The 24,634-nt window shown below is 45.3% G+C and overlaps 1 protein-coding gene across 4 annotated transcripts in view; it reads left to right on the top strand.

The window, feature by feature from the left end:
- Nucleotides 1-24,634, top strand: part of INSC (INSC spindle orientation adaptor protein) — a 133,026-nt gene that overhangs the window by 78,655 nt on the left and 29,737 nt on the right. For 3 of the 4 annotated variants that reach the window (XM_050759415.1, XM_050759414.1, XM_050759416.1), the window contains 2 exons: nt 1,410-1,523; nt 11,549-11,674. In XM_050759415.1, coding sequence (XP_050615372.1) covers nt 1,410-1,523; nt 11,549-11,674 — 240 coding nt within the window. The remainder of the gene's footprint in view (nt 1-1,409; nt 1,524-11,548; nt 11,675-24,634) is intronic. The other variant, XM_050759417.1, reaches the window with a different exon arrangement.

Genomic DNA, 24,634 nt, shown 5'->3' with positions numbered 1-24,634 from the left:
GCTTACAATTTTATTTAGTTTCCACCTGGCAGCTACCTTTAGAAATCCTTTATATATATTGACAACCTTAAAAAATGGGCACAACCCCCTTAAAAGATAGAAATTGTTATTTACACCATTTTATTTATTTATTTATTTGAGATGGGGGTCTTGCTATATTGTCCAGGCTATTCTTGGACTCCTGGACTTGAGCAATCCTCCTGCCTCAATCTTCAAGTAGCTGGGACTCATAGGCACTTGCCACTGCAGCTGGCTTATTTTTACACCACTTTATAGGGGAGGAAACTGAGGCAAAGAAAGGCTAAGGTGCTCCAAGTGTTGCTCTTAAGTATCTTTTCCATAACACCGGTGTTTAATTAAAAATAAATTTCATTTTAATGTTTTAAACTGGCAACTGAAAGCGCATGGGTGGCTGCTCAGAGCACCCAGGTCTGGAGGTCTTACTTTCTTGCCTGAGGCCCTTGAAGGTTGCTCTTCTCAGTCTCTAGATCCATTCTTTCTAGGAGAAAACTTGAGCTACTGGTATTAATTAGCAGGAAGGAATCCTTTATAATCAATGAATCACATGCTCCAAGGCAAATGGCTGATGATGAAGTGGTTTCAAGTTACACGAAAACCTTTCCCTCAGAAATTAGCTAAACTTTTCTAGAAATAATCTTTGTATCTTTTTTGTTAATGAATCTTTCATTTGCTTTCCTTCCTGAACCTCTCTTCTTGGTCTTATGTTCAGTCATTCCCAGACCCTCTCACCGCTAGCCTTAGGTTCTTCAGCCTTGATGAGTATAGCATTCCTCACCTAGTTACCCACCCTTTGACAGGATTCTCAGTGTTGCTATTTCGTCTTGGCCTTGCCCCCCAAGCAGCAAGCTATTGGAGAGAGCAAATGTCCAATAAAAATATCCCTCAAGCAGTAAACTACTGTGAAGCACTTCTCTTGACTTAACCCTTGAACCCATCACTCAGCTGGAGTTCACCATTGGCTAATAGCCATTCAAAATGAGCAAATTCTTTGGTCACAGCTATAGCCACTCATTGGTTTTCAATTTGATGGTTTGTTAATTTAACTGATGGTTTCTTTTCTCATTAAGAACCAGTAGATTCACAAAATGGTATTTGCTGAGCTCATCAATGTTGGGAGCTGATTTTCTGAGGGACTAGGGCAAGGCTAATTATGGCCTATGTCCCAAGGGCTTGAAATTATCCCATATCTCTAAAATGTAGCTTAGACCTCTCCCTAACTGATACCTTTCCCAAAGCTAGAACCTCATTGCCCTCACAATGGGACAGTGGCTAGGGGCAGGAGTAGATTTCATGGTTGCTATTAGGAGCATGGGCCCACTGGTGTTCCATTAAGATGAGCAGAGGGTAGAGGTGGTGAGTAACTAGCTAACTTTTCTCTCCCTTCTTAGGCACTGGTGAGAAAAATTGATGCCTCAGATAATATCTACACCACAGAGTCCACCACAGGGAACCTGTTCAGCCTGACCCAGGAGGGGGCTCCCTTGTGCCGCATCATAGCCAAGGTGAGCTTCATGATTAGGGGTCAAAATGGCAGGCCTGGGGAAGTATGAGGAAGCTCACTTGTTCAGTGGGAATAGCTGGCTCAGGAGGTCTGTCTTGGCCCCTGCATTAGCTGCCAAGTGACCTTGGGAGAGTCACTTATCCTATCTGGGCCTTGGTGTCTGCATTTTTAATAGATGGCTAGCCCCTCTGATTTCATTTCTTACTTGAGACAGAAATCTGGTGCCCCCAGAACCTCTATCTTCTTTCCTTATGTGGTATATGTTATAAATATCAACCATCCTTCTCCATCTCCACATATCCTTCCCTTCCTGGCAGCTGTGGTGTCCCTGAGGTCCATGGGATGTGGTGATGTAGTGAATAAAGAGATCATCTGGCATGTGGCATTTTGGGTGATCAATTGACCTTATATGGCTCCCTGACATCATGGTTGTAAGACATGGGATGTCTCAAACCCAGTTCAAAGAAAAGTTTATTTTTCCATATAGACTTGTGTATGGTTTAAGCTCTATCCACATCTCTTAATGCTGCTGCTATAACAACCTATACCCCATAATAATTAGCAGTAGCATTATCAGGAGAAAGAGGAGGAACAGGTCTACAACCATGACCTTTGCCACAAACTCAGAGGTTTGTTCTCTGGGTGCCCTTAGTCTCTTTTTATGTCCACTTAGAATCTTGTGATTCTGCCTATGATCCTTGGAAAAGCAGGAGGAGACTCTGGGTCCTCTATTGTTTTGTCACCAAAGATACTGGCCAGTGTTCAACAGGCATCAAGACAAGATGGGGTCTGAAATACACTCAGTCTCTGCCTAAGCTTTCCTACTCCTCCCAAAAAAGGAGGCTGTACAATTCTCTGAACAAAATAAGATGCAAAGATGTGCTCACGGAATACAAGAAGGGAGAAGAATGCAGGCTAAACTACAAAACAGACTTGATTTAACTAATGCTTCTCAAGTCTGTTGGCATGTTTCTCCTTTTAAACCTTCCTGTCAGTTTCTCCCTCTCCTAGGCTGAAGAGGAGCCCAGAGATAGCCTCCCTCTCTCCTCTGGCTCTCTCTGTTGGTTGGGTCCTACATTCTGGCCATGGACTGGGGTGGTTGTGGCTGTCCCAGGTGCTTGTCTGAGGAGAAAGAAGAGAAGGCACAAGGGCATAAGTCATGGCCTTCATACTTTTTGTCTTTGTGATTTGAATGTCCTTCTCTCTTTTTGCCACTTGGAAAACTCTTACTCAGCATTCCACACTCAATTCTGTATTCTTCTTTATTGCTTTCCAGACACCCTCCCACCTGTGGTGTCTAAAAAGAGTAGCAGGCACTGTCTCAGCACTTACCATATTCTATTTTGTTATGTGTTTTAAGCTGTGTGCTTTTCAAGGACAGAAATATCTGAATCATCTCTGTGTCCTTGGTGCCTAGTGCAATCCCTGCACAAAGTGGGTACTCAAAGAGTTTGTTGAATGAGAAAGTTACAAATTCACAGATCCAAAATCTTTGAGAGTTGGGAGGGAACTGAAGTTCATTCGACCTTCAACTTCAGTAGGGGTTTCTGAAGGGCTGTTGAGTATCCAATGGGTCATCCTGTATCCAGAAACAGGTTCACTGGGCGTGGAGTATTTTAAATAGACCCCCTTTTTTCCCTTCTCTCATGTCCCCAGTTCTAATGCAAGTTCTCAGGGTACTACACTCTGAGATATACAAAGCTAGTATGGTACTCTCTAATAACATTTATGCTCAGACTAGATTCATATGTATTGGAAGAGAATTCACATATGTTTGACTCTGTTATATTTCTGACACTACACCGACAGGGTCTCATGTAATTGTTGTGATTCTGTGAGGAGGGTGGTATTAACATTTTGTACAAATGAAGACACTGAAGAACAGAGAGATTAAATAACTTGCTGAAGAGCATGTAACTATCAAGTTGAATTGCAGGTATTCAAATTGTGAGCTTTGATTCCGAAGGATTCATTGCACTTAAATCATATGCCTGGGAGTAGGTCTAGGATTTGTGAGGCCAGAATCTTATAGAATTACTGGGGCCTTACTTAAGTAAAAGATTATAGAATTCCGAATTCCAAATTATTTAGAAAAGTGGGTTATTTAGAACGAGAAAATAATTCAAGAATATTTCTGGAAGGCAATTTTTTATTTTTTAACTACTTTTTTTTAAAATTATTATACTTTAAGTTCTAGGGTACATGTGCACAAAGTGCAGGTTTGTTACATATGTATACATGTGCCGTGTTAGTTTGCTGCACCCATTAACTTGTCATTTACATTAGGCGTGCCGCCTAATGCTATTCCTCCACCCTCCCCGCTCCCCCTACCCCATGATAGGCCCCAGTGTGTGATGTTCCCTGCCCTGTGTCCAAGTGCTCTCATTTTTCAATTCCCACCTATGAGTGAGAACTTGCAGTGTTTGGTTTTTTGTCCTTGCAATAGTTTGCTCACAATATTGGTTTCGAGCCTCATCCATGTTGCTACAAAGGACATGAACTCATCCTTTTTTATGGCTGCATAGTATTCCATGGTATATATGTGCCACATTTTCTTAATCCAGTCTATCATTGATGGACATTTGGGTTGGTTCCAAGTCTTTTCTATTGTGAATAGTGCTGCAATAAACATACATGTGCATGTGTCTTTATTGTAGCATGATTTATAATCCTTTGGGTATATACCCAGTAATGGGATCGCTGTGTCAAATGGTATTTCTAGTTCTAGATCCTTGATGAATCGCCACACTGTCTTCTGGAAGGCAATTCCATACTAGGTTGGTTTGCAGGAATTCACCTACATGAGAAAATGATGCCAACCACATTAATATATCCCACCAAACTAAAACAAAGCATGCCTCTCATACTCAGCTTCACGGCTGGATCTGAAAAATGCCTGCAGCCACTCCAATACTACATTAGAGGAAGACTAAATCAAAAAGGATGGTGGTTTTCGTTAATTACAATGGGAGTTGTAATTCATTAGCTTCATGGTTAACTTGTCCCTGAACTCGGCTTTAAGACACTTAGAGCAAATATAGGCAACTGGTAGCCCTAGGACCTCAGAAAGGTCTTTTGTTTCTGGTTTCCATTCTTTTTCACTTGAAATATGACATCACCATTGGAGACAGAACCAGCGATCTAATTGGTAGCAAAGTTATGTCCTTCAATAGACTTAAGATGCTAGTCACAGGAAGATGCCCCAGCAACAGTGATTCCCAGTGCCTACTCTGTATTGCAGTCCCTCAGAGAGTTTGTGGAAAACCCAGATACTTGTGCCATACCCAAGATTCCCTGGGGTCTTTGGGTAAGACCTGAGAATCTTCATTTTAACAAGCTCTACAAGTAGTTCTAAAGCATGGCCAGACTCAAAATCACTGATCTAAGCCCGTAAAGCAATCTTAATAGTAGAGCAGCATAAATCCTCATCAACTCTTGTGAGTGGAGAAGTGAGTTATATGTAATAGCAATAGCTAACACTTGAGTGTTGCTGTGTTTTGTCTTTAATGCATTACATATTTCCTTTCTTTTAAATCACAAAACCATCCTATGAAGAAGGTACCATGTTGTTACCATCAATAGTTGAGGAAATGGTTTAAGGAGCTTATTCAGGATCATACAGCTGACAAGGGGTCAAGACAGAATTGAACCCCAGTCTCAGCCTCTTTAATTTTAATTCAGAGTTCATGGTCCTAAACACCACAGTGGTGACTTCTGGTTCAATCCTTGACCCTTCAGGTCCTTGAGCCAAAGTGTGACTCAGGAGTTCTCAATCCTGGATACACAATCGAACTCTTAGAGAGCTTTAAAATTTTTCGGATTCTGATTTAATTGGTCTGGAGTAGGTCCTGGGATGAGTATTTTAGCTTTCCAAGTGATTCTACTGTGCTGTGTGGGTTGAGGATCTCTACTCTCTTTTGGGAGTCATTTAAATGTATTTAACCTGAAGAGCTTGTAGTGGTGTTGGGGCAAAGGGGATGAAGGAGATAGCATTGGATCTGTTTTCTCCAAGGATTCGGTGACTCAAACATTTAACTTAGTCAAGAGAGTTGACTGTAGATTTTTGTCTTGGTGCTGTTGGGGAACAGCGAACAGCTCCAACCTCTGAGCTGAAACTGACTTAACGTTAGTTTGATGATTAACTCCAAACAGTAAGTAGCTGAATTTCTTTTGGAACAATTACCATTTTTCCCATTCAAAATGAGTTGCAAACGCATGCTGGGTTTGGGTTCTCTTTGTGGATCTGAGGTAGTCTGGGTGGGATAAGGACTTCTTCTGAATGGCACATGGGGTCTGAAGAGATTTTATGTTTTGTAAAGAATGGGCCTTAGAAATTTCCTGGGAAGGAAACTTTGCTTGACAGTAGCTCTGAAGCTCTGGGTGTTCTGTTTCAGGACCTGAGCACTCAAGGTCTGTTTCCATGTGCCGCTTGATATAGACAGCTCCTACCACCTGCCAGAATTTGAGCTTCACATTCAGGAAAGCAGAGAGGAGACATGTATTTTGTTGTAAGCCAAGATGATGTTTGGCCTCCTGCAGATTTAGTCTCCTGTCAGGACCAGGCCTTAACTCCAGTTAAACATTAATCCCAAACATTTCCAGTGGTAGAAACAGGGGAAAAGGCCTGGGTTGGGATGAGAGGGCAGCTCTCATCCCAGCTCTACTGCTAGCTCACCGAAGGAAGTTGGCCAGACCACTGGGGATTAACTCCTCCTTGGTACCTTTGCGGCCTGAGGATGCTGGACTGTATATTTAAGACATCTTCCAAATCTACCATGCTGCCTGGCTTTCCCAGTGTTTTCATGGGAAAAGTAAGGTTGCAATTTTACTTTTATCCTATTCCTTTTTAAAACAGAAGGCTAAGGTGAACTATTTGCCACGTTTAGTCATCACTTCCTACATTTCTGTCCACAGGCTTCTCAGCTGTTCCATCACCTCCTCAGCTACTCAGGGATCTCCCATGCCCCTAGCACTCCTCTGGGCTCTCAAGAGCCATGACCAGGAGTTGTTTAAAGATTTGGAATGATCATTTGATTATTTACATGGGCCACACCCTCCAGAGCCTGCCAAGAGAATACTTGAGTCTTACTGAATATTAACAACAACGATAATAATTACTATTTATTGGTGGCTTCCTATGTGTCTAGGCCCTGTGCAGGGACTTTCACACAGTTGTTGTATCTTGTCTACATGACCCCTCTGAGAAGTGTATCAGTGACCCTGTTTTACAGGTTAGAACTCCAGGACTCACCGTGGTTGAATACCTTGAGCAGTTGACACTTGAAACTAAATTTGTCCAGCTCTGGAGTCAGTGCAATTTCCATTTCAGCAGCTCAGTTGGTTAAAATCTAGAGTCTTTCCCTTTCCAGGCAAAACCCTGCTACAACAAATCTGTCTCCCTCCTAATCAGTATTTCCTCTTTTTCTGCTCCTGGTCCACTGCACAGTAATCAGCTTGCTTGCTCTGGGTATGAGGCTGGTGGAGGTCAAAACTGGGAGGCATTGGCAGGAGCTGGGGACAAATGGGAGAATATGAGCTTTCTGAAGCCAAAAGTGATCAACTCTGATGATGATGGTTGTGATGACAACTGTAGTAGCAGTAGTAAAATAAATTTAGTTTTATAGCGCTCACTTTGTGCCAGATAATGTTTTAAGGGCTTTATACAAATAACGTATTTTAACCTCCCAATGATCCTCTGTGGTAGGCAGGATCTACCCCCATTTTCCAGGTGAGGGAGCTAAGACAGTGAAAAGGTCCAAAGCTAGTAAGTGACTGAACTGGAATTTGAACCTGGCTGTTTGGCAGCAAAGACTACGCATCTGGTTACTGTTCTGAACTGCTTCTCAGCAGCCCCTCCTCTTCCTCTTCCTCCCACCTCTCCTTCCCACTCTCTTCCTTTCTCCCACCAACCTTCCATGCCCATTGTTTACTCAAGCATGATGCTATACTTTCTATTCACCATCTCATCTGATTCTCCAACAGTCTTTTGATTTGTCATAATTATAATTTCCATTTTGAACATGAAGAAACAGAGTTTCAGAAAGAATATAAATAATGTATTCAAGGTCACACATATGAAAGCAGAGCTGGGATTTTTTTTTTTTTTTTTTTTTTTGAGATGGAGTCTTGCTCTGTGCCCCAGGCTGGAGTGCAGTAGCGAGATCTCGGCTCACTGCAAGCTCCGCCCCGCTGGGTTCACGCCATTCTCCTGCCTCAGCCTCCCGAGTAGCTGGGACTACAGGCGCCCGCCACCTCGCCCGGCTAATTTTTTTGTATTTTTAGTAGAGACGGGGTTTCACCGTGTTAGCCAGGATGGTCTCGATCTCCTGACCTCGTGATCCGCCCGTCTCGGCTTCCCAAAGTGCTGGGATTACAGGCTTGAGCCACCGCGCCCGGCCGCAGAGCTGGGATTTTAACCAGGTCTACAGATTCCAAAATCTTAATCTCAACCTTCTGATATTTCAGGTCTAAAGGATGAAGTAACAGAGTGTTGAAGCAGAGAAAAAGATTCAAGGAGGACTTCCATCTTTCCAGCTCATCTTTTCATATGTTTTTCTGGGCTGGAAAAGGGAGTCCTTCCTGAATCTTCTCTCTGGGAGAAGATGGGAGACTAATTCCTCCTATAGAATTACTGTGTTTGGGTTTCCAGTTCTGACAGTGATGCAGGAGCTGGAAGTCCCTGGCATGCCCTGCACAGCATCCTCACCTTGTATGCTCAGTAGATGTACCCAGTGTCGTGACAGTGTGGGGCAGTGACCTAGTGGCCTTCCTCATCCACCTCTTTGCTGCCTGCTGTTTTGTTTGTTTGGGTCCTTCATCTATCTTAGCTGCCTCTGGGAGAAAACATGGGCAACCTGTCTGAGGCTTGTCCTCTCAGCTTCTTGGGTTCCTCTGAAGGCTAAAGAATAAGCCCAGACCTCTCTGTGATGATGGTGGCAAACTCCATCCCTTCCCCTGTGCAGGGCACAGAAAACTCCTCTGGGCTTCATCAAAATTATCCCCCCCCACCACCAATAGCTCCTCTGTTATTCCTTCCAGCACCAGCCCACACACCCCATAAGTGATCTCTTCCCACTTTGTGACAGCTCATCCCAAATCTCTCTGAATAATTCATACTGTTATGTGGCTGGGCTTTGAGCCCAGAGCTTTCTATAAAATTAAACAAGCTTTAGCCAACAATGTGATTCTGCTAGCTCAGGCCATTCCCAGCTTCACTCCAGGATGAGTACTGCACTTGGTTCTTGAATGGGGGCTCCAGAGTGGTCCTCAAGACCAATCCATCTTATTTCCTCTGTGGCCTCCTTCCTTCTCTCTCCTCCCACATATCCTAGCCCTCAGGGCCTCCTTCATGAGGAGGTGAGACATTCTTCTAACCAGGAAGCCTCACATAGCCTGACCCTTACACACTCTCCAGAACCAGGTTCTAGGCCTTTCCACATGCACTAACTCAATTGCACCCCCAACAGCTCAGATATATAACTATCATAGCCCATTTTTAGTCAAACTTAACCAGCAGGAAAGCCAGGATTTGGACCAGAATCTCCTTCTTTCGGATCCAGGAATTTCCCCCTCCCTCTCCTGGTAGCTAAAAGTGCTAAGAAGGCCATTTTTCACAGGCTTGAGAAAGAGGTAATGAGAATCCAGTGCAAATGCATGCAGAGGCTTAAATATAGTTGTGCTGGGCTCGGTGCCTCCTGAGCCAAAGGAGGGCTGCCACATTCATCCTGGCTCAGGCCTCATGCGCGTTCTTTGGCACTGTTTCTTCATTGTCTGCTTCAGATGTAAATGTCTATCAATCAGTCATCTCTCTCTCTCTCATCTATCTACATATATGGAGAAATAATAGTTATACAATATGTATGTTTAAATATAAGCACACATATATAAAAATATATATCCATATATATGAATGTATATTTACATCTGGAGGAAGGCTAGAAATGACCAGCAGGGCTGGCTGAGGTGAGCTTAGGAGTTCCATTTCTTTTCTTCTCATTCTAAAGAGTAACTTGGTTTTGCTTCAGTGACTCTCTGAGGTCTGTATGTAGAATCCTCTTGCAGATGTCCCAGGAACTATGGGAAAGTAGGAAGGCAGGAGTAAAGGTTATGGAACGAGGAATCAGACGGGTAAGTGTCTGTCTCATGCCAGACATTTTTACTGAAGTAATTATGTGCACTTAAAATCAGAGTGGTTCTGTCTTGACCCTTCTACAACTCCCTACCCTCCAAGCACGCTAGGGCTTCTGCTCTGTGTTCTTTTAACCCTGCACCCCCAACCACATGTCATTGCCCCTCTACCCAGCTTTATACCAACTTTTAAAATCATCTGCCTTCTCTATGAGACCATGAGTTTATTAAGGATGGGACTGAAGCAGTCTTGCTCAGTGTCCAGCGTGATGTCTGGCTTATAATAAACCATTAACATTTGTGAATGCGTGAATGAATGTACTAGCCCTAAGTTATGCCCTTTCACACCAAAAGAAATGAGGGGAATTCAACCACCCCAAAGAGAAGTAGGAATATATAAGTTGTGATCACTCTTAGTTGATTATAAAATGTCAGAAATTATGAACTGCTCCAGAGTTGGGTATCTTCATCTTGACCCCTGAAGTGACCAGCAACAAAACTCTTAGAATGAAAAGGGCCCACGAGCCTATCATTGTGGGACGGAGAGGGAGGGAAGATCTGGGATTGAGCTAATTTGGTGACCCTGTGCTGGGCTGCTTCTTCCAATTGTCCATTCATTGTTTTATCAGCCATTCACTGCTGCATCCTCAGCATACATGGAACTGAGCCTGGCACATAGTAGGTGCTTTTGTTGTCAGAATTCTCAAAAACCTGACAGAGGATGGTCTTTTGCTGAACTTGCCTTCTTCCTGTAACATTTTGCTTAGTTTTGGGAACTGGTACAAGGAGGTTAGTTAGACCCAGGAGTGATGAGGTTAAAGGCTAGTGCCCCGAGGGACCCAGTTCAGATCAGTTGCTCATGCATTCTTTACTGCTGCCAACCCTAGGCACCCTGCCAGCCTTCAGGGAGGGAAAGAGGGAGAGATCTGGGCAAGGCTAGATGTGGGATATCCAATTCCTGCCACTCTAAATGCCCCAGTTAGTGTTGCCACTGGTTTGCTTGGCACCTTGATTAGTCACTCTAGTCATCTCTTGGCTCACTTTGCTCCCAGAGCTAAGGTTGGCTCCAGTGATTATTATGAGTAAGTCTGACTAGTTAGCAGGGCACCTGGACAATGAGCTCTGCACTCCTAGATTCTTGCCTGATGGTAGACACTTTACTGGAAAGAAGTTTCCATAAACAGCTCTCACAAAGGGAAAAGGACATATTCACCACACTCAAGAGCTGAGATGATTGTTTTTGAAAGGGTTGTACACACACACACACAAACAGGAGTAAAGGAGTGAAAATGAAAATGATGATGTGAATATAGGCTGAATTATTTTACCCATCTGGACTTCAGTTTTTTCAATCAAAAAATGGGAGGAAATGGTAGTGCTAATATAAATGAAACCTTTTTTTTGCCTGCTTCCCACAGCAGTTGGAAGGATCCGAGGAATAGCCTGGTGACTGTTAGCAGAGGGAGATCTAGTCAGTTCCTCCCACCTGCCTCAGTTGGTTTTTAGGACCTGCTTCCTGTGACTCCAGGCCTGCTCTATGGGGGGTTGCTCCAAGGGAGTTGCCAGATGTTTGGGAACCCTGTTGAAGGGTTCTGATCGCCAGCCCTAGCAAATATGCCTGCCTTGGCCCCTGGCTCCCGAGCCCCAGAAGCATTTATGGTATCCAATCTCCAGCTTGGACTATAAAGGGTAACATTATTTCTGGAACCAGCATTTCTGGGTAGCATACATGTGAACATGTGAGCGTAAGTGTGTTAAGTGTGTGTGGGGCGGGGATTGCTGGAGGCAGGGAGGACCCGAAAGCATATCTGGCAAATCAGGGATGTCACTTATTCTTGAGTTAGCCCCAGACAAGGTCACACAGTAATAACATGATGTGATATTTCTTTCTTTTGGCAGGAGGGTGGGGTCGTAGCACTCTTCAAGATTTGCCGGCAGGACACTTTCCGGTGCTTATACCCCCAGGCGCTCCGCACACTGGCCTCCATCTGCTGCGTGGAAGAGGGTGTCCACCAGCTGGAGAAGGTAAGGACAGCTGGCTGGGTGGTGCCTGAGCTCCTCAAGCCAAGTAGGGGTGAGGGCTAGGCCTCATGGTAGCCATCTGTTCCTTTTCATGGAGCAAATGCCCTGAGTAGTCCTTTTCCCAGGCACCATTTGGATAGGGCTGCTGGGACCTGGACTATGGGAGCTGGCGAAGAGGTGAAGGAGATGGGGACTGAGGAGCCTGAGCAGGAAAGGCAGGGCTCAAAGGGACACTCAGCACTTCCTAGGTGGGGTGATGACACCTGGGGAGACTGCTGTGGGTGGAACATGGTAGAAGGCAGGCAAGTCAGAGGTGGTGCTGGGGTTCAGGGTGGTTGATTCTTCACCCACAGCAGGCCTCCTGAAGATGGAAGAGGATCCAGATCCTGGGGGCATAGAGTGGGCAAGAGCAGGGCAGCACTGGGTACCTGGGAGAGCAAGTGGGACTCCTCTTCACTAAAGACCAGTGGGCTTGGGTGAGGGAGGTGGAAGCCCCAGTCCAAGTGCTCGCTGGGCCAAGATGGCATGGGAGTAGGGTGGGGTTAGAGAAGGAAGGCGGTGATCAGACAGGCCCTAGTGCCTCTGCTCAAGCCTGATCTATGGTGACATAACTAATTCCAGCCACCCCTGACCCCTTCCCTGGTTGTGGGGCTGAGGCTGCTCCTCTACTTAGACATGTGTGAGTCTGAGCTTGTGGATACGCTCTTGGGGACTCCAGCCAGGAGGGCTGGGTGGCAGGGGCTGAAATCTGGGGTTTCCCAACCAAGTTTCCAGGAAAGATGCTGAAAATTCTTATAGAGAAGTGGAAAGGCCTGGTGTGTCCTGGTACTATGGTGGTACCTGCAGGATTTGGGGGAGGATCTGAGTCTGTTCATGTGAGCTGGTCTAAATGGGGACAGGGGCCAGCAAACTGCTATCTGTCCTCTGCCTCCATGTCCCACAGTCTAGTCCTGGCAGCCCAAATAACTCTACCCTACCCTCAGTTTCTTCACTTTGGTCTGGACTCCTAGACAAATGGTCATCTTACTTTTTACCCTGCCTCCTTCCAAATCTACTCAGATTATCGGGACAGGGTCATAGAATCATGAACTTAGAGATGCTCTTAGCTAAGGATGGAATGTGGATAGGGAACCTGCTCATTTTACAGATGACAAGGCTACAGGTCAGAATAAGGAAGTAATTTGCCAAAGGTGACAGAGCAAGATAGTAGAGGAGCTAGTGCCAGCTTTTTAGACAGAGTGCCCTCTTCCCACTGGGTTGGAAGTTTTCACATCTAGTTGCTATAAGCACTAGATTTGAAGGTGAGAAATCCATGCTTACTCCTTCATTGTGCTACTCATTGGGTAGCGAGGCTCTGGGGAGAGAAGTGACTAACTCAAGGTCATATATCTACTAAATGAGAGAACCAAAAGCCAAATCCAAGTCTCATGAGACTGAAACCAATTACAGTTACCTCTATTCCGGTGGCCTGTCTGATTGTGTGAGCACAGACATGCTATGCGTGTGCTCTCTTATATGGCAAAATAGAGGAATGGGGAGGGTGGTGAGAGAGAGAGGGAGAGACAGATGGTGGACTTGATAAAGGAAATACATTGAGCATCCTCAACTTCATGTTCGGAATAATTCCCTCCCTTCTCCTATAAAACTTGTCCTTCCTTGGATAGTGTACAAACAACCAAATGGGCTTTGTTTCTCACCTTTCCTGTCTGGTTGGCAGGGAAAATGGGAGGAGAAGATAGAAGGAGCTTGGGATCACCAGCTCTCCAAAAGCAGCAGATTGTATGGCTTTAGTGAGCTTGCAGTGCAGAAGGAAGTTTTCAATTCAGGGAAGAAAAACAACAGCGTTTTTCGTTTGTTTGTTTAGAGCTGAAAACATGTGCAGCTGGGACAGCTGGAGGCATTTTTCCTTTCACCTATCTGATGCTGCTCAAATGCCAGAGTGCTTTAATGTGTCTTTCCCAGTACAGATGGCCCAGGTCCTAGCCTGGGATTCAGACCCTGCCCAGTTGAGCAAAAGGAGAAAGAGATGCTCATAGTCTAGGGGGTTACTACGTGCCAGGTGCTGAGCTAGTCCACTACATATGTCCTTTCATTAATGCACCAGAAACTTGTGAGGTGAGCACTATTAGTATCTCCATCTTAAAGATAAGGAAATGGAATCCCAGGCAGTTTAAGTGACTTGCCTAAATAACATAGTAAGTATTGGAGCCAGAATTTGGACGCACATCTGCCATAGTCCAACACCCAGTGTGTGTCACGACCTCGCTAGTTTAATGGTTACTCTGAGAGCACTGAAAAGGTCCCTGAAGCTTAATCCCAGACCACCTTGCTGTTCCTGGCCAATGTGCTAACCCCTCACACCCCCAACTGGCATAGGGGATAGTAGCTTACCTGGACATTTCTCCCCTCCAGGACAGATTGCTTATAATACACAGACTCTCATGAAATATTTCCTCTGTGCCAGGCACTGAAGAGGAATAAGACTTACCCTGGCAAGGGCCCCTGAGTGTTCAGAAATAACAACTACATTGTATGGCAGTTGTAGAGCTTGCAAAGTGACCTCGCATGGATTCTAATTTCATTTGATGCTTGCTTCAGATTTGAAAGTGTCCCCACAGTATGGATGAGAAAACTGACATCCAGAGAGGTGAAATGACTTCTTGTGTGAAATCATACATTATGTAATTCATTCATTCCGCAAATATTTACTATCTGCTATTTGCCAGGCACTGTTTTAGGCGCTGGGAGTATAACAGTGAACAAAACAGACAAAACTCCTTGTCTTCATGGAGCTTACATTCTAGTCTAGAAGATAGCAAGTTATGGTCCGTGGGCTAAATTCAGCCTGCTATCTGCCTTGTCTGGCCCATGAGCTAAGAATGATTTGTTTTTTCATTTTTAAATGGTTGGAAAAAAACAGAAGAAGAATAAAATTTTGTGTCCCATGAAAACTTATGTGAAATTCAAAGTTCAGCCCATAGTTTTATTAGAACACAGCTACACTCTTTTGTTTGGGTGTTCTCTATCTGCTTTCATACCAAAACAGCAGAACTGAATAGTTGCAACAGAGAGCATATAGTCTGGAAAGCCAAAAATATTTACTTTGTGGCCATCTGTAGAAAATCCTTGCCAAGCCCAGTTCTAGCAGGTAAGGAGGATGTCATGACCATGATGAGAGGAACAATAACTAACATATATCAAATACTTGCTTTGGGCAAGCACTTTGCTAAGCCCCTCCTTTCATCAAGTCATTTATTCTCTGCCATCCTGTTATATCCCCACTGCTTACAGAAGAAAGGGAGACTCAGAGACACGAAGCAACTTGCTCAAGTGCACACAGCTAAAAAATGGCCCAGGCAGTAATGTAATTCCAGCTTTGCTGGGCGAGAGCCAGCCTGGGCTGTTAACCATTTTGCAGACCCAGGACTCAAAATCTGACATTGTGAGGCCACTGTCCATGCTCCTTTCCTCCATATCATGTTGCTTCCAAAGTTGTGAGAAGTTCTAGAGACACCTGTGAGGGCCTTAATCTCCCCCACTCTCCACCTATGTGCCCTCCCTGGGTCCTGTCCATGCTTGCCACCCTCTGTGACCTGGGCTGCTCAGCCCTGCCCACAGAGGCTCTGGTGAGGTTGGCCATTGTCAGTGTTGAGGATGGAAGATGGTGAAGACCAGGCACAGGCTGGATTGTAGAAACCACAGAGTGACAGGTGAGTGAAGGTGGAATGGGGAAGTGTGGTTCCCTGGGGCTCTTGCCAGCCACCCACTCACTGGGCATGGTTCATGGCCTAATTAGATCACATCAAAGTTCCAGCCTTCCCCTCCTGATTTACTGGCCTGGCCTTCTCACTGAGGTTCGCTTAATTAATTGGCAGTGGGAAACGTGCTGGATTTGGTGAAATTCATCTCTGTTGTGTGGCTTCCCCCTCCTTTCCTTCAACCTTGAAGAGGTTCATTAAATCCTGCACAGTCTCCAGCGGAGTTGTGGGTCTAGACAGGTCACTGCATCCATCCCAGTTACTGCTGTGTCATGCCTGAGCCTTGCCCGGTTTGGGGGACTTGTGTGGTCATAGATTCAGTCATGGTCTCATTCACTTACTCACAGGAAGTCACTTCATCTCTGCTGCTTCATTCCTTCTGTTTGCCAGTCAGTCATTCACTTACTTTTAAACTCACTCAAATTCCAGTGCTTTAGGACGGTGAGGCAGGAGCATTGCATGAAGCCAGACTCGCCTGGGCAATATAGCTAGACACTGCTTCTTAAAAAAATAAGTAAAATAAAATAAAATAAAATAATAAGTAAACTTACTCACTCATTTGTTCTCTCACGAAGTCCACCATTAATTCACTCTGCGAATTCCTTTTATCATTGAAGCAGCCTATTACAGTGGGGAGACCGGGAACTAGAGTCAGGCAATCCTGGGTTTGAGCAGATTTTTCTCACTGTGAGCTTGGATATGTTATCCTGGGAGACTTTCTTAGCACAGTTTCTTGATCAGTAAAATGAACCTATAAAATCTTCCTCATGTATAGTAATATGATGCCTGGCACAGAGTAGGCAGTGAATAAATGGTGGCTACTGTGATTGTGGCAGGTACAATGCTAATCACTGTGACTCTGAAAATGAATGGAAGGTTAGGGTCTGGTGGGGAAGGGAGGGCTGGCATGTGGGAGAGGGGCTGGCCTGGTCAAAGTTGCAGTGAAGTGCACACATGGAGAAGCTGGGTGTGGTGGGGGGATGAGTCCTCACAGCCTTTCCCTTTAACAGACGAGGAAACTGAGACTCGGAGACTGTGTTTCCTCAGTCGTGAATGTAGAGCTTGGATGCAAACCCAAGTCTGGCTGATTCTAAACTCCTGCTCTTTCCTCTGCTACCTGGGGAGAGCTGGTCCTTCTGAGGCAAGGACTGCAGAGGGATGACTCCCTGGGAGCTGAGTTCTCTGTGTTGGCCTGGGCAGGGGCCAGACATGGACACCCACCAAGCAGGGATGGAGGCAAGATGCCAACACACAGCAAAGGCCTCTCCACGAGTGTCTGACAGGCCTTTTGAGGCCCCATTCTTTCTTTTCAGAGCTGTCACGTGGAGGTCTGGTTCATCCGGGCTGCAGCCTCCCCACATCCTAAGCTTCAGGACATCTGTCCTTCCTTCCCTGTGTCCTCATCTGACATCACTCCTCATTCGCAACCCCTGTGCTGGGCTCTGGAGAAAAGACAGGCTCCCTGCCTCCCAGGATAGCTGATGGGGAGAGGCCCAGCAGGACGGACAGTGGTAAGGGCTGTCCCGTGGCCATCAGAGGCTATAGGCAGGAGGCCCCACCTCTGGTGGGGTTGCCGGTGTAGGCAGCACCAAAGAGGCAATGAAGCTGGTCCCAGAAAGGCCAGGGAGGAGCTCCCAGGCAAGCCGGAGGAAAGCAGTCTTAACAAGGGCAGGGGCAGAGGGGACGCCACAGCAGGGAGCCACCCCATGGGGCTCCAAGTGTTTCAGGGTCTCTGTGTTCAGTGAATTGGGGGAGCCCCAAGGAGGAGGCAGTAGTCTCTGGACCTCACTTGGAAGAAGACTTGAGGGAGAAAATGAGGGCCAAGGAGGGAGTAAGGGCCCCAGAGCCACACAGTCCAGCAAGAGCAGATGAACCCAACCTGGTAAGGGTGGACTGCTCACGGTGGCCTTCTGGAGGACTGGAGCTGGCAAGGTGAACTACCATTACCAAGTGGGAGGATTGCAGGGTTTGGGGAAGGCTGAAGAGAGGTGAGGGAGCAAGTCACTTCTCCTGTCTGAACCCCAGCCTCATCTTCTGTAAAATGGGACTAGCACCTTACCACCTCCTTTATAGGGCTGCTACGGTGATGCAATGAAACAATATGGGCGGGTCTTGCAGCAATGATGCCTGCATGGAGAAAGCACCCTGCCTATGTTTGTTTCGTTTTCCTCCTCCCATGCCCATTTGTTTCCACTTTTTCAGGTTGGTCTGGGGAAAACTTCACATTGCCCCCAAAGGACCTGGTTGTTGGGGATTTTGCAATGACTATGGCAGGGTGTCAGGTGCCCTGAGTGGTGAAAGGGAAGGTCAGGGCACTGCTGGTTCAGGGATTGTGGTTGGATGGGGCCAGGTCAGGATGGGGTTAGAGGGGGCTGCAGACTAGAGCTGGACTGGGGACTATGGTCTGGATGAGGGGCTGGAGATGTTAGGGATAGGAAGCTACACATCTATGGCCATAAGGCGTGGGGGGGCACTGAAAGCCCAAGGCTCAGACAACCTGCAGGACAGTTCTGGTCATTGTCTTTTCCAGCCTTAAGACCAGAGATGGCCTCACTTTCAAAAGAGCATCCTTTTATTCTCACCCCTCCCTTTTGTTTTGTTTTTTCAAATAACGAGTTAGTTCACCCTGTGCTGGAGCCAAGGGGGGAGTTTAATGAAAATCAATACAGAAATTAAAGATGAGGGGAGAGCGGGGAGGAGGGCTCAATTTCAAGTCCAAGAAGAAAATCACCAAGGGCAAGAGCTGGAAAAACTGCTGCCTGTCTCCATTCAGCTCCCTCACGCCCCACCCTTATTTCCTGGGGCAGCTTCTTGGCATCAATAGGCCCTGACAGCTGAGGTGCTGGGCTGAATGAGAGATGAAGACAGAGAGGCCTAGACTGAGCTCTTGAAGTCCCAGAGGCCCTGGGCAGGAGGGAGTGGGCTGCAAGAGGGGGTGGTGCGGAGGCTCTGTGGCCCCAGCTGCTGTTTTACAAGAGTCTCTCTCCACTCTCTGCTCCCTGTATGATTGCAGATGGTCAGAAACAGCTTTTTTTGCAAAAAGTGAATAAAAAATTCAAGCAAGCAAAACACCCTCACTTTAATCAGTTTTTCTCACCATTATGCCCATTTGCTTTTCACAGTCATTTTGTAAGGAGGGCAGGGAGAGACGGTCACCTGCATCTTATTTACAGAAGAGCAAATTGAAGCTGGAAAGGATAGAGATACTGGGAGAGACAGAGGCTAGACTGAGAACCCTGCGTTTTTGCTCCTAATCCTAAGTGCGCCCCCTGGTCCCATTAGGTGAATGATGTCATAGTGTGCAGAACCCGAGGCAAAGCTACTATCTTGCTAGAGTTGGTTCTAATATATAAGCCAGGCTGGATAGAGACAGAGGGGCTGTGAATGCAAGGCAAAAAAATCTGCTTAATTTGTCTTGCAATCCTGTCTTTACCTCGGTGTAGCTTTTAGAGAGAGGGAGAAAGAGAATGCCTCTGAATGAAGGTTGCAGGTGCCTCTTCACCCCTCTTTGGCACTCAACCTATCTAGGATTATCAGCTTCCTCCACTCCTCACCCCCAAACACTAGCCTTCAACTTCCATGGGAATGGGCTAAGGCTTTGCAGAGAGCCCCAGGGTCCCAGGTTAGCTGTCTGTGCTGTGACTCTGGCTGACAGGCAGAAAGGAATTGGGGCTGGCACTGTCACTGCCACTCTTCCCAGCCTTGCAAGGGGGCAGGGCCCATGACTGAGCCTTCCCAGAGGGATTGTGGCTTGTTCACTTTCGACATGCCAAAGCTCCTGTCTGTCTATCTTGATGGCTGGGATGGGGGCATTTAAGGAGGCCAGTATGCAAAGAGGCAGGAACTAAATCAGCCACACTGCCCCACCGGCTCTCTTCCCTTCTAACAAAGATCTAGGCTGAGATTATGGGCCAGTACTTTCCAGACTGAAGGAAGGCCTTGCTGGCTCGGGGACTGCGCCTTTCCTGCCAGGTCCAACCTGAGTTTGGAGAAGGGATGGGGCTGCCAGGCAGTCCGGATGCCTAAGTGCAACAGTGGGTTTGCAGGAGGAGGCTCCGTCCGCGGAGTCTCGGTGGGACCCCATGTGCTGTGCAACAGCGACCCCTGGTGGATAAGAATACCAGTGGCAGCTCCATCAGGCTGCCTGGGGTAGGCTTCTTCTGGGGCTGTTGAGGCTGCTGGTCTCTGGACTCCAGGACCAACAATGAAGGCCAGTGTGTGGGGCGGAGTGAGTGGGGTAGTAGGGGAGGTTTACAAATTCAATTTTTTTCCTATACGGACACCCAATTGAGCCAGCACCGTTTATTGAAAAGACTATACTTTCACACTGAATTGAAGTGATACCTTTTTCTTTTTTTAAAAAAATAGTGATATATGCATGAGCCCTTTTCTGGATTTTTTTTCTGTTCCATTAGCCCTTTTGTTCGTCTTGTGCCAATAGAGCACTGGGCCTCTATAGTCTAATACATTTTTCTATTTGGTAACATAAATTTACCAACTTTGTTCTTCTTTAAGATTATCTTGGTAATTCTTAATTTCTTTGCAGTTTTATATACACTTTAGAATCATCTTGTCAATGTCCACAAAAATACCTGCTGAAATGTTGATTGAGATTTTTTAAAATTTAAATTTTTGGAAATGGACATCCTTGTTTTTTTTTTTTTTTTTTTTTTTTTTTTTTTTTTTGAGACGGAGTCTCACTCTGTCACCCAGGCTGGAGTGCGGTGGCATGATTCTGGCTCACTGCAACCTCTGCCTCCCGGGTTCATGCGATTCTCCTGCCTCAGCATCTCAAGTAGCTAGGATTACAGGTGTGTGCCACCATGCCCAGCTAATTTTGTATTTTTAGTAGAGATGGGATTTCACCGTGTTAGCCAGACTGATCTTGAACTCCTGACCTCATGTAATCCACCCACCTCAGCCTCCCTGACCTCAGGTGATCCGCCCACCTCAGCCTCCCAAAGTACTGGAATTACAGGCATGAGTCACTGTGCCCCACCAGAAATGGACATCTTAAACAATGTAGAATATCCTAATCAATGAACAAAGTACATATCTCTACTTCATACAAACTGTCTTTAATTTCTCTCAGCAATATTTTGAGTTTTTAGTGCTGGCATCTTACACATCTTTTTTAGATTTATTTCTAGTTATGATTTCATGCAAATGTAAATGGTGTTTTTTAATTTTTATTTTCTGTTGTCGCTAATACATAAAAAATACAAATTTGATATTGTATCCAGTAATATTACTTGCTATATTTACTTACTGTTTTTAATAATGTATAGATTCATTAGGGTTTTCTATGTACACAATTATGTCATCTGTAAATAATGACAGTTTTGCTTCTCCTTTTTCAATCCTTCTATTTTTGCATTTCTTGTCTGATTGCATTGGGCAGTATGGTTTTAAATGAGAGCAGTGATAATGGATATCTTTATCTTGTTACTGATTTCAGGTAAAAAGCTGTCAATATTTAATTTATTATTTTATTATTAAGTATGATACCGTTATTATTTTAAGGATTAAAAATGAGGCACATAGAAGGTGGATAACTTGCTCATTTCACCAAGTCAGCAAGGAGCCCAGGCTTTTCTTGCTCTGAAGGTTGTGCAACTTCCTGGTATTACAGATATCTCTGAAACAGTGCTGCTCGACTCAGGATGTCCATGAGAGTTACTTGAGGAGTTTTACAAACTAATGATACCCCCAGCACTTTAGGAGGTCGAGGCGGGCAGATCACTGCACTCCAACCTGGGCGACAGAGTGAGACCTTGTCTCAAAAAAACAAAAACAAAAATAAAAGCTTAATGATACCAAGACTGTACCACAGACCAATTAAATTCAAATTTCTGGTGGTAAAGTCTGGGTATATGTGTCTTTAAAACTGTCCTAGATGATTCTAATTATCTAAGAACCAGGCTGAGGACCACTGATCTAGAAGCAGATTGGGTACAATTCAGATCCCAGCTGCGCCCAGTAGTGCTTTGCTGAAAACTTGGTATGTTCTTATCAGCACATGCCTAGTAACCCTAGCCCAAAGAGAAATCCACCCCCAAAGCACCTTCAGAGCATCTGTTTGAAAATCAGCTATAGGGAAAATCATCTGCTTAATAGGGAAATTATTTACTCTATATACTCTTAAGTTATTCAATCCATAATTGCTTTCCACCTTAATAACTCATCCCTGCTTTCTCTGCCTATATATCTCTTTCTCTCTCTACGTCACTGACTTGCCTGCCAAACTGGTTGTATAATCCCTTTCATTCATTGTTCCATTCCATATTACACATTAATATTTGTGTTTTTCCATTTAGCTTTTAACTAAAGATTCTTGTTTGACATAGCAAAAGAAGTTGAGTGCTGGGATATATTAGTTTGGAGGAGGATAATATTATCATCCTGAAGACCTATTTTAGCTTCGGTAGCTTTCTATGGAGCTCTCAGCTCTACCACCACTCCGTAAAACAAACACCCCATTGTATAAAGGGAGTCTTTAATTAATCCCTTAGACTGTTACAGACGTCATCCTGAACCTTGTCCCTATCTGGTGTACAGTCCACATTAGCATTCTGCCTCTGACCCATGGGTTTATTTATTCCATGAAATGCTTTGCCCTTTCCCTTGGGCTGTCTCTTATCTTTGCTTCCTTGGACATGACCCTTGCTCCCCTTTCTGATTATAACTGAATTTGCCCTCTAACTATACCCTGGACAAACAGGTCCATCCTGCCTAGACCAATGAGCAGGATTCCAGTCACTTTGTGATTCCCACTCATCTTGTATCTTCCTGCAGTCTTTAGGTGTCTGGAAGGACAGAAAGAAACAGAAAATTTGGATGTCTCTAGGTCACTCTCCTGCTCCTATGGCTGAGTTTTCAGTGCATTCCCATGATTCTGTTTAATTGTTACAATCCAGCAACCAACTGTACCTCCTTTTCCTTAAAATTAGACACATAAAACAAACAAAAAAAAACCTCCCTAAAAATCAAAACTAAGAAAAGTAGACTAGCACCAGTGTTATATAATGGGCCTTTGTATATTAGCCTGTGTCCTTTAGATATTTGCCAAAAAACCACCACTGGTGCTTTTCCAATAATCAGTAGGAGAATATTGCCCATAAACTGGATATGATGCTTACTGTACACTTTGGGTTCTTTAACTGCAAGGGTTCTGCTATGGTTTGATTGTGTCCCCCAAGGTTTATATGCTGGAAACAACTCTGTTTCCAACCCAGTGCAACTCTGTTGAGAGCCGGGACCTTTAAGAGGTGATTAGGTCATGAGGGCTCTGTGCCCGTGAATAGATTAACGCTGTTATTTTGGGAGTGGGTTAGATATCTTGGGTGTGGGCTCTTGATAAAAAGAGGAGTTCAGTTTTATGGCCCCCAATCCTTTTATGCAAGATCTCTTGCCCTTCTACCTTCCACTACAGAATGACACAGCAAGTGGGCTCCTGAAACTTGGACTTCACAGCCTCTAGAACTGTAAGAAGTCAGTCTCAGGTGTATTTCATTATAGCAGCATAAAATAGACTAAGACAATTTCCATGCTCTTCCTCCCACTCCCTGGGAAGAATCTCAGCATTTGCCAGCCCCTTCTGTATCCAGACTCCAGGTGCATCAGCTCTGCTGCCCAGATGATGACCAGGCCAGGCCATCCTCATCACCACTTGCATGCCCGCCCATGAGGAAAGTCTGGCTTCAGGCCCAGGCCCATTCCATTCCATGTAAAAGCTAATTATCTATAAGTGCTTCCAGCAGCAATTTCTTTAGGGATGTGAAAGTGCTTTGATTAGATTGTTCTCTTGGCATCATTAAGTTTACAACAAGGGATGGGAAGTGGGTGATTTGGGGATGGAGACTTTCCTAAAGTGGGACTTGTGTTTGGGGTTGCTGGCCTCAGGGTGGGCTACTTCTGGGCCCATCATGGGAACTAACCTGGCCCTTTCACCAGCTTCTCCTCTTCTCCCCAGAGGCCCCAGTGAGGGAGGCATGGGACAATGAGTGAGGAGGCCAGAATTGGAGTCCTGGCCCTGGCATTAACTTGCCATGTGGCCTGGGTAGTCTCGTCTCCTCCCTGGGCCTCCATTTCCTCATCATTCAGCCCATACTTCATCAGTAAACTGCTGTGTGTTAGGCTTCAGCTGGATGCTGAGAACCTAGAGAGAATTTGGTATAGGAGCTGCCCTGAGGGCTCAAATCTACTTGGGGAATATGCATGTAACCGGATGAGACCATCTAACTTGATAGGTGTTCTAGCTGAGGTCAGACCACAGTGATGTGGCAATGGGGAGAACAGAGATGACCTCTTCTGGGTGAGGCAGGTGCATGCATGTTCGCAGAAGAAGTGACATTTGACCAGATCTGAGAGGGGAGCAAGGAGGGAAAACAGGGAAAATGACCGCTTCAGCTTTAAGTGAATTGGGTTTGAGGTGCTGTGGAATATCCAGGCAAATTATGTTTAGAATTAAATATAAAATGATAGGATAGCAGTTTGGAATGTAGATGTGGATCTCAGAAAAGAGGGCTAGGTTTGGGGGTCATTGTAGGGAGTCACTGAGGCAACTTGTGTTTGGGGGCCTTTGTCTGATATGGAGTAAACAGGTCTGGCTGCAAAACCTGTTATATGCCAGTTGAGATGAATGCAAAGGAGGAGAGGCCAACAGAGCAAATGGTAAAAAGTGGTGAGCTAGGGAGGAGCCCAAAATGTGGCATCATAAAGTCTCAGCAGGAGATCAGGGCAAGATGGAGAGAACTGAATTCTCAGGAGCAGTAGAGGTTACAGAGAGGCCAAGTGAGAGAGGAACTAAGAGATTGAGATTTGCATCAGACAATTTCTCAAATCCTTTGTAAGCATATGATTTCTCTCTCCCCTCTCTCACTTTCTCTCTGTCTCACTGTCCATTTTCTTGTTGCTGTGTGTCTTTGCGTCTTCATCTCTATCTTTATTTCTGCTTCATCTCTGTGTCACTGTCCACGTCAGCACCTATCACAATGTAGGTGCTCAGGAAATGTTTATTGAACTATAGAAATGCAGGGATAGTACTGACTTTCTCTTTATTCCCTTCTGAGGAGTTGCAATTGTTCATTGCATTGTTCCTAGTCAGTAATCCAAACAGAAATCACTCCCATTTTAAAAGTCCTGGTTCTGTGCTGCATGACTGAAGGATGTCTAAACAAGTGGTTAAACTTTGGGCCCCAATCCA

Source organism: Macaca thibetana, chromosome 14, assembly GCF_024542745.1.
Source record: "Macaca thibetana thibetana isolate TM-01 chromosome 14, ASM2454274v1, whole genome shotgun sequence".
In the NCBI taxonomy this organism is placed as follows: domain Eukaryota; kingdom Metazoa; phylum Chordata; class Mammalia; order Primates; family Cercopithecidae; genus Macaca; species Macaca thibetana.
This window is presented reverse-complemented; position numbering and strand designations above follow the sequence as displayed.